This window comes from Galleria mellonella, unplaced genomic scaffold (assembly GCF_026898425.1).
Source record: "Galleria mellonella isolate WM207_F2 unplaced genomic scaffold, CSIRO_AGI_GalMel_v1 utg28, whole genome shotgun sequence".
Lineage (NCBI taxonomy): Eukaryota > Metazoa > Arthropoda > Insecta > Lepidoptera > Pyralidae > Galleria > Galleria mellonella.
In genome coordinates, this window is record NW_026442064.1 from 4721655 (window position 1) to 4740022 (window position 18368).

The 18368-nt window shown below is 32.3% G+C and overlaps 1 protein-coding gene across 2 annotated transcripts in view; it reads left to right on the top strand.

Annotated features, from left to right (window-relative positions):
- Positions 1 to 17986, top strand: part of LOC113519577 (arf-GAP with Rho-GAP domain, ANK repeat and PH domain-containing protein 2) — a 62068-nt gene extending 44082 nt beyond the window's left edge. The window contains exons 4-12 of one of the 2 annotated variants that reach the window (XM_026904692.3): positions 3662 to 3783; positions 4155 to 4278; positions 5353 to 5565; positions 6344 to 6534; positions 7293 to 7526; positions 9151 to 9282; positions 11151 to 11375; positions 12740 to 12864; positions 14041 to 17986. In XM_026904692.3, the coding sequence (XP_026760493.2) occupies positions 3662 to 3783; positions 4155 to 4278; positions 5353 to 5565; positions 6344 to 6534; positions 7293 to 7526; positions 9151 to 9282; positions 11151 to 11375; positions 12740 to 12864; positions 14041 to 14176 (1502 nt within the window). In that variant the 3' untranslated portion in view covers positions 14177 to 17986. The remainder of the gene's footprint in view (positions 1 to 3661; positions 3784 to 4154; positions 4279 to 5352; positions 5566 to 6343; positions 6535 to 7292; positions 7527 to 9150; positions 9283 to 11150; positions 11376 to 12739; positions 12865 to 14040) is intronic. The other variant, XM_052895410.1, reaches the window with a different exon arrangement.
- Positions 17987 to 18368: the final 382 nt, after the last annotated feature.

The following is an 18368-nucleotide window of genomic DNA, read 5'->3' on the forward strand; positions in this document are numbered from 1 at the left end:
AAAAAAAAAAAACACTCGTGCGAAGCTTGGACGCATGTCTTGTTCACAAATATTTTTTTAATTCACGCAGGGAATTTATAAATGGTGGATAAATATATAAAGAGTATTAATCTTCTATAGTGGTCCTAAAAGGAAAAGTATAATTTACTTTATATTGCATCCCAAAAATAGCTATGAACGACGTAGGTATAACGACGTGTAACCTAGATAGTCATATTAAAAATGTTACGGGTTTATTTACATATAGATTTTGCTTCGCAACAAGCAATTTCGCTCGTAAAAACAACTTCCCTTGGCACATGCTTACAAATACTATAAATATAGCATCTTAACGACTTAACTAATCACTGTGAAATTTTGTATGTATGTAAAAGAAGGACATAGGCCACTTTATAACTTGCTCAGTAAACATATCCAAGTCACGCGAACGAAGTCGCGGGTAAACACTATAATTAAAAAAAGAATTTGGAAACTTGCTTATGGATCGGCCACGTAATTCGCATAATATAATTAAAAAAAAAAATCATGTAGACAAATTGAAAATCTCCATTTTTTAGGAAGTGGTTAAATTTTATTTTCGTTTCGAATTAAACTAATAACGTTTTTCGAATTCGAAATTTAATTTAATTACAGAAATATCTGAAATAATATAGTTAAGATGAAAGTTCATTTTATTTGTAATGGATAAGCTTAAAAAATAATAAACATATTTTAAAAGTTTTTCAATATGAGTTGAATTTTATTTAAAAATAAAAAAGAAAACCTACAAAGCCGCACAGATTGCTAGATATTAAAATGAAGCTTAACATGTTGTTCGTCATAAATCCTATCATAAAAGTCCGAACATACGATATTTTAATATTTTTAAACGGTATGTATTATGTTGTTTTAATGTTTTAATATTTAATATAAAATTCGTATTTCGTTCGGCATCAATTTTTCGGAAAACATATTATGGTAGGTCTTTTGTTTGTTGATATTTGTTGCAATGCTTGAACATTGAATAGTTTTTAATTAAATTTTATAAATAAATAAGTATTAATCCAACTAAATTGATTAAGTGTTATCAGCATGCAGTCTAAAGATTCATAAAATACAGAGTATATCATCAACTTGACCTCTGCATTGTATAATGTAACCGGCACAATCAGTTATCTATAAAGTAACTGTATTTTTGGTTGCATTTACTACTTAATGTTATTAACATAATTCATTATAGCATGATATACCTACATTAAATTATTATTCTGTAGATGAATACCTTGGAGGTGTCATATTCACTGAGTCCTAGACTTAAATTAGCGGAATGAGCTAGTCAAAGGCATTTTTTATGCATCTTAGAATGGTAAGCTGACAGCCCACCTGTTGGAAAGTGGTAATCGTCGCCTATAGACATGAACAGTATCATGGACTTAACAGAGTATAATGTTTTGCTCATGATACCCCCATGCGTTGCTATTCCTGAAGCTTACTCCCTTGTTGATCTCGTACTAATTTTGTGCCGAAGTTGCCGTTTATTTTTTTTTAGCGAGTCAAGTTAATATTTTACTTTTAAACTGCTTGTTTAAAAGTAAAATATTAACCTTCCTTTCCAGTGGGTGTCGTAAGACACGACTTAGGGAGAGCGAGCGATGGGCAACAGCGTCCCTCTTAAAATATCTCTAAAGCCTAACTGCGGTTGCCAATCCGCCTGCCAAGCTTGGCAATTACTGGCGAAGCTCTTCAGTTGTGAAAGGCCTATGTTTAGTGCACAGATAACATCTGATATAATGACAATGAATTCTTTGATACGTGAATATAATATGTATCTATTTATGTAGGTAAGGTAATAATATAACCAGTAATGTATGTATGTATTAACTGACCAATTTGTATATTTACATCAAGTATACTTTTTTTATGGAAACAAAACACAAACTGTTAAATAATATAGACTTATAAATATTATTATGCGACTTAAAATATATTATTAAAAAGTTTTATGTATGTAATTACCATCTTATACTAAAACTAGCTGATCCCGTAAACGTTGTTTTACCACTTATTGCGAAATATAAAAATCGCAATTAAAATACAGGGGTTGATCGTAAAACGATGAAAATTTAAAGTTGTATGTATTTTTCAATGCTAAATTATAATAAAATAAAAATAAACAAAAATTGTCAAAAAAATAAAAAAAAATATTTTGGGGTGGGTCACCCTTATCATTGACGGGTATGAAAAATAGATGTTGGCCGATTCTCAGACCTACCCAATATGCACACAAAATTTCATAAATATCGGTAAAGCCGTTTCGGAGGAGTTTGGTAACAAACAGCGTGACACGAGAATTTTATATATAAGATATAAACAATTTTACTTTTTTAAATTGCCATCGGGTATCTCCGAACGTTCTAAAGATTGACTGGTAGAGAATGACTATATATATATAGCATTAAACCCGCATTTTGTATTACATTTTATTGGTCAATAAAGTTGCAATAAATAAATAAATAAAGTTAAAATAACTTATACAATAAATATAAAAAATAAATAATACACAATAGCTATGTAATAATTTATCAATATTTGCGGTGTGTATAATTTGATAATACGGATCATTTTATTTACTTAGTATTCTGTGTTATTGTATAACATTAAAGGTTCACAGAAATAAACGTGTATTATGTAGCGTCTACGTTTTATTTGCCAGCACATATTAAAACATGATTTTATCATGGCTGACTCGCATTAATATACGCATTGTAAGTGTTTTAGTGAAGCTACGATAACAGTTGCATTCAAGTTGAACTGATAATTAATTCTATGTAACACAATCTGAATAACACAACTGTGAATTTCTAGAAACAATTAACAAGTAGACATTTTTTTTTTAATTATAAGACACCTGGTAATTTATTATTCTATTATCTCATATCTTAATATATCAATCTTTATCTAAATTTAATATTATGGAGATGAAAGTTTTTTTTTTTATGTTTGTAATGGATAAACTCAAAAATCGATTATGTAGTACCCAATTTTAAAAATTCTTCCATCTATAGAAAGCTACATTATCAGCAAGTAACATAGGCTGGTATTTTGTTAAAAGCAAACTGATTGCTAATCCTGCAGTAAAATACAATCCATATGCAACAATAGCGAAATGCTCTGAAATCTTTTGCTCTTCTATTATATCGTGTCGATGATAAGTTCTCGTATAAATAATTTATTCTTGTGATGACGGTCAAGTCATATCGCGCCGTGCTAATATACGATTTATAATAAAAGCTCTCAACTGTTAATAATATTCAGATATCAATAATGTGTTAATCTTGCAGTGGTTTTATTTTATGATAATTACGAGTAGAATGGAAAACATGCTGACAGCCCATTTGATTAAAAGTGGCAACCATCGCTTAAATACATGGATCGCAGTAAATGTCACAGAATACTCTTTAATTTTTTTAAGACATAGGTGGTAAACGAACGTGCGGCTTACCTGATGGTAAATGATTATCATCAGAGAAATTGCAGGCGTGTTATCGACCTTTTAAGAAGAAATATGCTTTTTTCTTGAACGTGCCAATGTCGTATATGTTCCTAAATACTACTGCTACTAATAATATAATATTATTTGATTAAGACATTGTCTCTAACTTTAATATATATTTGTCAATAGTGACCCAAGAAGCTGAAGATGAGACGAAGAAATCCTGTCAAACAGAATGCGCGAATAATCTGTTGTTGGATTGTCCACAAGCTACACTATACTTACACTTCCCTCATGAAAGAGAACTCAAGGTACATATGCTTTTTTAATGGGTGATAATGGAATGGTAAACTGCACTATTGGTTTACGCTATTAGAATATCTGTGAGGGGATGATATGTAAATGTGTGATGTTAGGCGGCGTTCAAGTATTACGCAACGCAATTTGAAGGGAGGGGATGATCTTGTAAAACGTTATAGAGGCGGGAGGGGTATTCGAAAAATGGGTTATGCAACATTGTTTATTTTATTTAAATAAAAAACTAGGGAAATAAAATCTCCCCATTTGGCTACCTTTTTCGTTTATTTTTCTGGTAATCCCTAAATTGTATTGCACGTCATTTTTATTTGTATACTTTTTTGTTATCCTGAGCGGTTTGACATTAATCTTGGCGATGGTACAGAGCTGGCGTTTCATGATCCGCCTGGCTGCGCACAACAACGGCACATACCTGCACCACCAACAGCTGACCAAAGAGGACGTGCCCGTGATCGTCGAGAAATGCCTCAGCTTTGTATATGCACATGGTATGTATCTGATATCTATAAGGGAAATGGTTTTAAGGTAAACTACTCTTCCATCCATAATTAGTGTTCGAGATATTGGTCTCTACTTATAGCGGGCCTCTACTATTGCTACCCATTCCAGGCGTTATAATATAACTTAATAAAAATCTAAACAAACGAATAATTGAGTCGGCCATACTACAGTTTGTTGATGTCCATTTTCAGTATAAATAAAAAATCAATTAAATATTTCCATTTGTTATCGTAATGTTTCTTTGATAATTTCAATATGGTTATTTGTACATTAAGTTCCGTTGAATATAGACTGAAAAAGGTTTTATATCTAGTTTTCTTTTTTTAACTAGTGTTTCTTGTTTTGTTAATCGCCTTTTATGATTTCTGAGACGGAAAAGAAGTTGTAATACATAATATTCTTATTCCATCCTCACGCGGAGAGGATAAATTATAATTAAACTTTTTTATTGTTTTTTTCACATTTACGCTTTTGGTGTCATTGAAATTTCATGTAAAAAAAATGATAAAGAAATTCTATTTGTATAAAATTTATGAAACAATTTAATGGAATCTCAAACTTTTACACTATAAAATGTAGAGTTTTTTTCTTAGTCTTTTATGATACCTATCGATATTTTGGATAGAGGCAAGTTATAATGAGTTGTAGAACACTATGATAATATGGTTGCATAAAATCATTATCTAGATTCGACAATATAAAGACAGTGCCATCTCTCAAATATGTGATCACTTACTGTATAGTAACATACATATCTGTCACGCCTGTCTCCCATTAGGGTAGGCAGAAACAATGGAACGCCAAATGCTTCGATTCAAACAAACCTCTTTCGCTTCTTCCACATTCATCAATCTTGTCATACACGCTCGTCGGTTACGGGTACTTTTAATTTGGCCCTTCTTCAGCACGTCGCCTATTTGGTCGACATACGTCCGTCTAGGGCGGCCCCTACCGACATCTCCATTCATTCTTGCTCGATAAATCTCTTTCGTAATTCTTCTTTCATCCATCCTCTCCAAATGACCAAACCAACGCAAGTAACAATATGATGAATTGTTTAGGGAGTCTCTCGGAGGGCATCTACCGGCGTGCGGGCTCAAACTCAATGATAGCGGACTTATTAACCGGGTTCCGGCGCGACGCATGGTCGCTTCAACTCTGTCACGGCCAACATTCGGAGCACGATGTCGCTGGAGTACTGAAAAGGTTCTTCAGGGATCTTCCTGAGTCGCTCATACCGCAAAATAAACATCAAGAACTGATCGATGCACTGGGTGAGGATAATAAATGTGATTTATGTTATGTCCACCACAATTATTATAATAGTCGAAAAATGTGTCTGACTGCATGCATGCATGTAAATAAGTAATTTACCTTAATATATAAAAAAACTCATGTCACATTGTTTCTTCACGATAATCTCCAAAAAGGGGAATTTTGCTAGTAACTGCAATGCTTGGAAGGTGGGTTGGCTAAGGCAGTTGCCTTTTATGATGTTTTAAGAAGGACGCTGCTATCACCTCTTACGACAACCACGGGAAAATGAAGGGGGGGGGGGTCTATTCTATGTGTGAATCACACGGATAAACGTATTTCAACAACAGCACCGTGAAAAGGCATTTCATTAAACCCACTCTTAATTTGTAAAATGCATCGTGAAATGGTGAATGTGCTAATACCTCGCCTGTTACCTATAGACAAGAACAGCAGTTCATATTTATAGTCATCACGACTATCACAGAATACGTGTTTGACATCGATGGTACCAGTTATGCTTTGCCAATCCTGATTATACATATATTGGTCTCTTTACTCTGTAATTTCACTGCCATGTTCCATTTTATATATTGAAACAAATCCATGCTAGTATAGCTGTTCAGCAGTAAACCACGAGTTTTTATTTATTTACTCAAGCAGACGACTTTGATACACTCTTTAGTAAAGCACTCATATACAATTTTTGTTACGGACATTGACCTCAAAATTGTAAGATCTTAAGAAGATTACTAGAAAAGGGAGACCTCTGATGAGTAATTAATTATGTGGTTCCAGCGATACCGAATAACTTAGAGCGACACCAAACCTACCGACGTATTTTCTCTTCGCTACCGCTGGTCCCAGCGAACACTGCTCGGAAGCTGTTCGCGCACCTGCATTTCCTGCAGTCCATGATGTACGCCAACAAAATGGGAGCGGAAAACTTGGCGGCAGTATGGGCGCCCACTATTATGCCTCAGGCAACTGTAAGTTAATATCTAATTTATTTCTAGTTCTATTATTATTATTTTTTTTTATATAATAAATCAAATTGAAATGCTAGTTTTTTTTGTATTTGAGATGTTGGTATACACCGTAGAGTATCATTAAGGAATGAAAATAGGTCAGTTACACATCTGGTGCCCATAGTTGGTATTTCGAGGACTGATTTTTTTCTCATAAAAATAAAAATGAAATGGCAACTGCGCCTGCGTTAATAATATACTCTGGAGGAGTACCACAGTGAAATAATAGGTGAGGATGAAAGCAGCTCAGTTGGCGCATCGTGAAATATTTTATTGACTACGTCCATGAAATTTATATCATCTGGTGGCATTCTTTAGGATCATAGTGCTAAGTCTTTGTACTCTGTAATTTCACTTCATATTCCTACCACCAAACTGAAACCTAGCCAAACATAGCTACTTGAAGGCAGAAATATGAGTACAATAGGTGTACAGTTTGTTTCAATATAATTGATAATAATGTAAGCAAACGAATAAGATCGGACCATAAAACACTTTGCTGAGGTTCAATACTTGCTAATACAAATAAAAAATCAATTAATTGGTTTATTCTTATTAAGAAATTTCTGTGGCATTTCCTATAGAACTTGGTTACCTTTTCCTTCTAAGTTCTATTGAAGGACACTAAACTAAATATAGACAGATTTTGTACAAAGTCTCTCTCTATCTAGTACCTATTTTATCGTACTGTTATTTATCGGTGATATGACTGTACACAGACAAGCGAGCCCAATCAACAAATGTGGATGACCTGTATGCACGTGATCAAGGATCTGATTGTAAACTTCGAGTCGATATGGGAGCCCACCGAAGCCGAGAAACGCCGGGAGGCAGCTATTAGAAGGGTGCTGGTGAAAGTGTACGGGACCCAAGTGCCGGTCGCGCCGAAGGCGGCGGGCGATCTCCGAACGTGGATCTATGTTAATGATAAGACAACGTGCTATCAAGTGGCGGTGAGTTGTGTACAATAACAAACTACTTTGTAAATATATACAGTGGGGTCGATTCTGAGGGCTTGTTCTCTAAACCTGTCTCTAAAATTAAAACTTTAATTTAATAGCGAAATTTAATTATTTATCTTCATATACATATGTGATAACTTGTACATATGGCGTACATAACACCATATGGCGTTTTCTACCAGTCAACTATGGGAAAAAAGTAGTGATAACGATACCAAAATGCTTACATATTGTGTTTATTCTTTATTAATTAATCAAATTACAAAGAAATGTTTGGCACTAAAAGCGATCTTAAAGCTGTACAGCATTCTCTCTGAGTTAACTTGTGGAAGAACAGAATCTGGTTATTTAATTAGAATTGTTTAATTCCGCTATTATTAGTATGTGTGTGACTGCCAACACTAATAGTGTTGGTCATATACTAATAGTAGCGGAATTAAACAAAATAATTGTAAACAAATAACCAGTGATATGGACTTCCACAAGACAACACGCAGTTTAGTAAAATAAAACAGAAATATAATTATGCGGTTTAAAATATTGATAATTATTGTGAGTAAATAGTTACAGACGTTTATATATTTACACACAAATTATATAATATATATCTAATTTGTTTGTCAATATATAAATGTCTATGGAGGACTATTATACATTATGATCATACAAATATACTTATATTAATAAATTATACATTTATTATTTACAGATACAAATACATATGTAAACGTACATATACGATAATACATTGTAATACCAATAAAGTAACGCTAGTAATCAAAGTTTTAAGTAAGATTTAATAAAAAAATATTATTAATACACTTTTATGACATTTAATAAAATATTACCTTCATGAAACTATCAAATAAAAATACTATTTTTAGAGATAAAATTAGGCAATGGCCCCTCAGAATTTACTTTAGTTTCTTAATTAATGTTTGTGAGTTATTGCAACATGACTTCTAAATGCCTGAACAGATATGCCCAGTGCCATTGACTATATATTTTTTTATAATAATTTAATATGGCGTCTATGTGCTATATTTTCAAATAGATATTTCTTCATACAGGACATTTTTTCCACTGCAAGTGTTTTTTCTTCAAACTTTCTGTTCAACACATAATTTTAGATAACAATAACTGGCGGGAATGTATTTTTTGTTTTTTTTTTTTTTAAGTTAACCTGTTGATGTCCTATTTATTTCCTTGTAGATGTATGAATGTCTTATTATATGATTTATTGGTTATCTATATGCATCAATCAATTATGTGGTCCTAGTATAGAATGGGCCTAGTATAGAATCCCTTTCTTCCGTGGGTGTCATAGGAGGCGACTAAGAGAACTTAATGGTCAAGGGATGGGTAGCAGCGTCCCCCTTGAAACGTCTCTAAAGCATAATTACGGTTGCCAACCCGCCTGCCAAGTGTGGCAACTACTGACAAGGTCCCCCTTAATGGGGAAGGCCTATGTCCACTAGAAGACAGTTAAACGGCTGATATGATGATAATAAAATTAAATATAATGCATCAAGTACATCTTATGTAAAGATGTACTGAAATTCGCTTTCAGCATCCCCATATTTGTTCCACTAATGTTTACAATGTTTGTTCACAGCTTACACCAAACAAGACGAGTTCTGATCTATGCATAGAATTAGCGGAAAAAGCGAATACATACTCACACCTTCTGATGTTAGAAGAAGTGGTATGCGACAACGCAATGCGCCGGATCGTCCATATAAACGAGGTTTTGTTACAGATATAAATTTGTCCATAAACGATTTTGAACAAGCGATTATCATTAGTTATTTTCTATAATTATGGTTAAAAAGCTTGTCATGGTTTTTAGTTAGACAATGAGAATGTACGAGCTTATTATGTTTGACGTTTTTGACAATTGTCAACGGGAATCTATATATATTAAGTTTTATACTTGCAAACTGCATGCTTTACATTTTATAAAGGACGGTATAATAGCCTGGCACTTCAAGAAATTAATTCTTATAACTAAAAATAACATGTGTGTATTAACAAGGGCACTCACTGGACACTGCAAACTAAACAATCACACGGCCCAATTAGGCTTATGTCCAAAAAGTGTTTGCTGATTTTGTCATAATGAGGAAGAAACGCAATTATTTTGTAGTTGTAGCCCACTCATATATGTTTTTGGATAATACACTTTATATTCTGAGAAGATAAAAAATATCTCTACAAAAACATCTTAAAATTCCTATTACTGAATTAGCAGCGAACTTAAAAAAAAAGACGAGCACGAAAGATCATGGAAAGGTCGTAGTTATTACAGGTTTTTCTGTTTGAAAAAAGTCCTTCTTTCAATAATTACAATAATAAATAACCTGGTCGAAACATCGAGGCAATTCAGGTAAATTATCATAGTTTATCTAATTGATCGCGTAAATTCTCGTCTCTTATAAAACATAAAGGCAAACGATTACAAACGTAGTAGATTAACTAAATTCTCATTGTACAGTTAAATATAATATTGTTAAAAACTAACGTTCCTATGGAGATCGAAGCTCACCAAAGTGTATGTAACAATGTTAGAATTATCATTAAGAATTATTATTAAGAATTATTATTAAGAACAGTTCAACAGTTGTCATTGTTTTCAATCGATTTATTTAAGAAGTGCTCATCCAAGGTATCATTGAAAATTTGTATTTTGACAACAAAAAAATATTTGAAGGCCTTAGAAGTTTATTTAACCTATTTATTTATTTATTTAATCATGTCAGGCAGGTCGTAAAACTAAAAACCAAATCTTTTTGTAATATGGATAAAACCATATTATGCCGACTCCAAATAATAATTGGGATAAGGATAGGAAGATGATAAATTTATTTAATCGACTAGGAGAAAGTAGGCTCAAAAAAAGTTTTTGTTTTTTATATTTCCAATTAGTCGGCATAATGACGGCTCTTCTTAAAAATAACAACCGTATTATATATTACTTAACAAATCGTAGTTTCTAATCTACATACATTGCAATATTAAAGGACCAATGTTATAGTTCACAATTGGATATTATCATCATATAGAACGAACTGCCATAAAGAACGGTCCTAAGCCTACATCCATTGACTTCCTGTAATGAATTCCTTCCTGTATTCTGTTTAGAGAAGTGTTGTCCTATACTGCGTTACAATGCATTCGAAGTCAGGAAGGAAAGGGATTGTTAGCAATGGAGTTTAACAGCCCCATTGCTAGCAATATGTCCTATTAGGTCGACCTCCACATGGTTCCCTCTGGAAACTATCGTAAACAATTCTTGTTGAATTCGTTACGATGGGCTAACTGACCTACTTCATCCTTTACTGGTACCCCGCCGGTGTATACAGATAGCGCGGGTGGGGTTATATATGTATTATATATCATATGGGGTTATTCCATTATCACCCATTAAAAACATATTTGAAATCGTCACTCCATCTAGGGGGGGGGGGGGGGAGGTCCTACACTGCGTTTTCTCATACAGGGCCACCAGTCAACAATCTTTATATCAATTTAACATATCTGTTAATAACTATATGTTATTAGTTATTAACTTGACATTTGGTTATTTAATCATTAATAACGAGTTTTTTGCTACAGGTGGTACTAGATGTGGTGCTACGGTGGAGCTACTGGGACGAGGAGGACAGGAAAGAAAACTATCTATTGTTGAGCAAAAACACAATCCTCCACGAGATGGAAGCCAAGAGGGATGCCCCTCAGTTGAATGCTACCCTCAAGTTTGCTAATGAGACCACTAAGACGTTTAAGTCTCATATTTTTGGAGTACACAGCGGCAGCTTGGTTTATTTTAAAGATAAGCAAGTAAGTTGGCATACCAAGTAACTTAAATAGTGTTATATAAATACTATTATATTATATATATACTAAACTAACCATTGCTCGCAGAGGGGAAAGGGATTGTCAGAAATAAAGTTTGATAGCCCCATTGCAATATATCAGGTCGACCTCCACGTGGATCCCCCTGAAGACCATCGTGGCTAATTCTTGTTGAATTCGTCACGATGGGCTAACTGACCTACTTCATCGTCGCCTATTATCACTCACTGATGCCACGCCAGTGTATACCGATAGCGCAGACGAGGATATCATTCCATTATCACTCATTAAAAAAAAAATTCCTTCCAATTTCGTATTTTTTTAAATACGTGATCACTTTTAGTTGACATACACCAGATTAAAAGTCAGATTTTCAAAACCGTAATCAATGTGGTGGTATATATATATATATAGTATATATAGTTTTGATTTCTGTTGCTCATCTTAAGACCGGTTGTATAAATTTTTCTTAAAAATTACCCATTTACAGACATTGTCCAGTTATAATTATATTAGTTTGATAAACAAGAGTAGGTACATGATTGAATGAAATTAGTGGAAACTCTTTATTGTTCCCTTCAAAGAACGATACACTTGTTTGGTTTTTAAAGGGAGAAGCACAGATGAGTAAATCAAAATTGTTAACAGAAACTGAAATTAATCAATTCTATAGCATTAAAAAAGATATAGATCTTTTTCTATGGCTGGTTATTGGTTAGGGTGTTATATCTCAGAACCCTGCGACATCACTGCCATATCTCTTAAACCAGGGGTTCACAAACTTATTTTGTCTACTGCCCATTTTGAGAATAATTTATTTTTTAGCGCCCCCCATTTCTTCACCTACTTATAAACCAATATTACTTCAAGATCAACAAATCACCCCCCAAGCCTCTACACTACGCCCCCATTTTTTTCTGGGTCTCTTTAGGCCTGCAGCGCCCACAACAGGGCGTTATCGCCCACTTTGGGACTTAAACCCTAAAACACAGGGGGGAAGGGATCGTTAGTAATGCGGGCTACCAGTCCCATTGCTAGCAATATACCCTGTTAGGTCGATCTCCACGCGGTTCCCCCTGGAAACCATCGTGCTGAGTTCTAGGTGTATTCATCACGATAGGCTGACTGACCTGCTTTTTTCATTATTCACCTATCATCCCTCATTGGTGCCCCGCCAGCGTATACCGTTAGCGCATGCGGGGTTATCACTCCATTCATCATCCATTAAAAAAAAAAACCCTGAAACACAGTCATGCAAATTGCTTCACGGCAGAAACACGAGTTGAATAGACGTACCTAAATAGGTAAATTTTAATATAAATCTACAAATGAAATCTCTCCTTTTCCAGGGTGCAATCAAAGCTGAGGAGTGGAAAATACAGGATCACCTATGGTACCTCGGTCACGAAGTGAAACGCAACCCACAAGGGCTCTGGGCTATCACGTTCATACCGAAAAACAATAAGCCGAAACGGTCAGTATAATATGTCACACAATCACACCGATTAAACATCACTAAAGCTTAACTGCGGTTGCTAACCCGCTTGCCAAGCGTGGCAACTAGTGACAAACCCCCCAATAGGTGGAGGCCTATGTTCAGTAGTGGACAGTTAATGTTATGATGATGAATGACTCCAATCATTTGATCCACTGATGTGTTCCACAAAAAAAGACCGACTTCAATTTTGGAGAAAGTAATTATTTTGATTTAAAAACAAATTTTGATAAAAAAAAACCGATTTTGGTAAACAAAAAAAAACGTTCATGGGACCAATTGGTAAATATATCCTTTCAGATAAAAAGAGAATTTTTCAAATTGGTTTACAACTGACGCAGTAATGAGGTAGTAAACATTAAAATCAACAACCGAATTGAGAACTTCCTACTTTTTTAAGTCGGTTGAAAATAGTATACCCTGTGTATAAATTAACCCGATTGGGAATTGAACCCAGGCTCTCATTTACGCAAAACAACATGCCTATCACTGAGACACGGAGGTTGTTATATAGTTTATATATTATGTTTATTTCGGTTACTTTTAGTCATCAACCTTTTAAGTATCTCTGTCGTGTACTAATATGAAAAACATATTTTTTAATGGATAAATATGGAATGGCAACCCCACTTGTATTATGTTAGCCTGGTACCTGTTAAGGATACCAGGTGGGGATGAAGTTAGATCTATTGCCACATCGTGAAAAAATATGATCTATTTGGTAGTAATTTAGATTCGCTAACAATTTCACCTCTCTTTACTCATTGTTATTTGTATTCTACTAGTTGTATCCCATGACATCGCCCGCGTGAATCACTATATAAAGTGTCTTATGTGCTAAGTTATAATCTACACGTTTACCAAATTTCATTCAAATGATTATCATTTATAAAATAGAATATTTATCAACCATTAGGCAATGAAGAATGTCAAGTTAACCGAATCACATTCTTAATTCAAAGAGATCACAGATATGTAAGTATTACATAGTTGAAATATAGTGTTGGGACGCGGAATGGTCCCGTTGTAAGGGTTCACCCTTTTAGTATGTAAACCTGAAAACCAACGTATACTTTGTTAATGTATATCAAACATTTATGAAAAAAAGAATCTATTGTATTATAAGTATTACTTAAAAAAAATTGTCCATTTCAGAAGTAGAGAGAAACCGTGGTTCGGCTGCACGATATCAAGCCAAGTCGCCAAGAATGATATAAAATGGTTGGCAGCCATCACCTTCGCCGAACACACCAATATATTGCCAACGCCGAGATTGATTGATACCAAATAAAATAGAAGCCTCGTTTAGCAGCTCTAAACTTTTTACTTTTTTTTTTTATAATATGATGGAAATAAAACGTAAAAGATACGTTATACGATCGAAATAAGAATAGAAATACCAATGATTTCGATCTATCATAAGGCTCTTTAAAAAGTACAGTTTGAAATGAGATTACTTTTGCATATATACATCACTTAAACTATTATTACGTTTTTTTTTAAATAAATCGTACTTGTTTTGTTAGCTGTTTAGCTAAAATGACAACAGTTTGGCGGAAAGTATTTAGTTACTTTGTCAAATCATTTCCAAACTGAGCCTCGTGTCAAGGACTTGGATTAGACCAGTTAATCTTGACTATTTCCATAAAGTCCTGATGACAGCATAGATCTGGAAGTCTCTGGAACGGATCCCGGTGATCTCAAGAACTAGTTTAGCAGAAAGTATTTGCTGTTATTATTTGGATCGTATTAGTATTGTTTTTAATAAATAAAATTTTATATTAATCAAGAAATTGTATGCTGAATACACTAGTATATAAACTAGTGATATACATAAATGTACACAAAATAACATAGAATAGAATGGACATTTTAATAAATAAATTTAATGCATGCCCAAGTTTAGATTTTGGTTTAAATAATCAACTTTGTATGTATTATACTTACTAATTAGTATATTACGAATTTAATTAAAAAATAACAGTTGCCTTATGTGAGTGTACAATTTATAATTATAAGATTTATTTTTTATTCTTAATGTATTTTTACAGATTACCATCTTTATAAACATAAGTACAACAAAAGACAAATTATTTCACAATGAGTGATAAAATTTAATATAGTGAATATATTATCTACTTTTGTGATGTTTGTTTTAACATATTTTAGTTAAGATGTCATATATAAACTATATGAAAAGCCAAGCTAAATAAAAAATGTGAGAATAGTATAAAATAATTTGTTTTGTTAGTTGCTAAAGCAGTAACTGAGTTTGAAATTTACCATAAAACATAATTATATGTTAACTATTATAATAAAAAATCACAATTATCTAGCTTGCCATTGTTGAAAATAAACTTATTACAAACAGATTACAAATTAAAAAAAAATATAATCTGTTTCAATGGAACATAATAATGGAAAATATAAACAAATGTATAATTGGTTCGATCATAAGACAGTCTTCTAATATCCTACTGTATAGTCCAAATTAAATATCGATTAATCGTTTTGTTACTTATTTAAAAGTTTTTGTAGTAATTTACAGTACGGTTTCAGAAGAATTCCCTTCCACCAATATTCAGGCTGTAGAATGCGCTCCCTGCCGAGTTTTTTCGAAAGACTGCAGTATGGGGTTTTTCAAAAAGGCCGTATTAAAGTTCCTTTAGAGTTGGGAATGCGCACGTGACTTTGGTGTTACAAGCGTCCATAGACTACGCTGATCTTTTACCACCATAAGAGCGGTATACTCGTTTACCAGATTCGTGGTATAAAAAAAATCAACAAAACTTGATTACTTTTTCCATATGTTCCATTGAATCAGACCTTAAGAATATATGCTTTAAACATCTGTATTTCTATTTTACTATACAATTTATCTGTCAATTACAACATATCTACATTCCACAAAATCGCTCACCTAAATAACGCATAACGCAATGTAGGCATTAAGTTACAATAAGTTATATCAAAATTTAAAATAAGTCTGATTTGGTGCTAATTTTAAATATAATTTGACACAAACCAATATAGTTCCTTGGCACTAGTTATGTTCAAATAAGCATTTATATTAAAATTCCCAAACAGTCCGTTGTAGCCCAACAATGCTTGCCCTAGATATATATAAAATAGGATTTAACACACACACACACATATATATATATATATATATATATATATATATATATATATATATATATATATATATATATATATATACTGTATAATATAAATGAGATAAATGGGTAATAAATATTTCGTATATTGTAATAATATATCTGATTTTAATATTAACATATTTATTGCTTGCTAAATGCAAATTTATAAGATTTTAAAGGAAATTTCTTTTAAATATGATAAGTAAATACCTTTTTTTATTGTATTTATCTAAATATTGTTCGTAAAGTATTTTAAATTAGTCCGGCAGCATTTATTGTAATATTTTTAGTATTACAAACATATATAGGCTACCACGTTTCGCATAGTATTTCTTTTTTATAAATACGCTTAATCATGATAAAAAAAAATGTATTTGCGCTTAGAAATAAATAAAAGTCATTTAAATAATAAAATTAATTATTAATAAAATTAATGACATTATTATTGAGTTTTTACAGTGTAATTTAACTTAATGAATAATCATATATTCAGCGCCGTAATTTTGGTAACATGGATTTTTTCCAATTCTTCGAAGAGAAATTACAAGTTATCATTCTGTAAAATATATTACTGGACTGCGATTTTTTTTTTTAACAAAAGAATTGGGTATTTTTTTTTTTATAATTAATGACTATATTTTTCTTATAATTTTTTTTTATCTTTTACTTCACTTTGGGTATACATAGTATTCTTCTTGACTGAATCAAAATATTTAGAGATTGTAAATCATCTGTGAGAAAATAATTTTCGTCCAAACCACCTCATTCATTATATTCGTACTACATGGAACTCAATTCAGACAAACATGTCATGCAGTTCTTTTATAACTTAATGACTAATAATATTAGCAGTTAATAGAAAGCAATACCTAATCCTGACATTTGGATCGATTCTGTGACGATATTGTAAAACCTTTAAATTAAATTTTGAATTTGCTATCACAGCGAAATGAGGACTAAATTTCTAATAGATTAAGTCAAAATTATTATAACTTCAGTTTATAATGGCCCATAAAATAGTAACTTCGTGAAACTATCAATTTTTAGAGGATGCGGCCTCAGAATCTATCCCACTTTGTCACTTCTAATCCAAAAAAGAGTAAAATTCTAAGTTGCGTATTTATATTAATTTGCTTTATTACTCGTATTTATTCCTATATCGTCATTTTCTTTATTTCGTAAAAATTTGCAACTGCACGAAAAATTATTTCCTAATGACAGTGCTCAAATGTTTTTCAAATACAAATTTAAATTTGTGTGATTATATTAAAATATATTTCTGTTCGAGTGTTTCGCTTTGTGATTTACTTTAAATTAATATTAATGAGAAAGAAAATAATACACTGTGATCAATTTAACTGTTACTGAAGGTCCGTGCTCTTAGTACAGGATATATTTCTATGTAAAAAAGTGAAAAATATAAAAGAAAAATGTAATTAAATAGTATGATTTGTTCTACTTGAATTCTATTCTGTATATTTGTAGTTGTTCTGATTGAAAAACTATAAATATACAAAATAAACAATGACATATACAACTCAAGTGAAATACAGTAGCATCAAGTACAGATTAGTGTTTTTTTTTTATTTGATGACAATACCAATATGGCGACCGTAATTCCAAGTTTTGACAGTTCACAGATAAACTGTCCACACTGTATTTGTCATAAACTACGTTTTTAAGACGACCCTATTCTAATTCTATTGTGTCAAAATAAAATTAAACTGGTAATTCATGTGTCTTATTATTACATTATGTGATACGTAAATATTACCAAAGTGTAAAATTTATAATCATTATGTATTGCATACATTTTATATTGTTTATTATACAATGTAGTTATTGTAAATTTTTTAAATTTATCTCGATGAAATGAAAGTAACACATGAAATTTTATTGTATGACTATTTTAGACAATTTATTATAATATTATATTGATGAAATTGTATTTTTTATTATTTATCGCTCCTACTACACTCCTTTTTTTTTTAACGGGTAAAAATGGAATGGTATATCGGTATATGCCGACGTGGCACCAGTGGCAGATGATAGGTGAGAATGAATGCAGGTCAGTTGACCCACCATGATGAATTCGACAAGAATTAAACATGATGGTTTCCAGGGTGAACCGCGTGGAGGTCGACCTAAAAGAGTATATTGCTAGTAATGGGGCTATTAGAACCCATCACTAACAATTCCTTTCCCTCCACTCCATTCCTATTACAATAATACACTTTTAAACTAGCTTTTTTTCCGCAGCACTGCCTGCGTTGATAAATATCCTGAGTTTTTTTTTTTGATGGGTGAAAATGGTATGGTAACTCC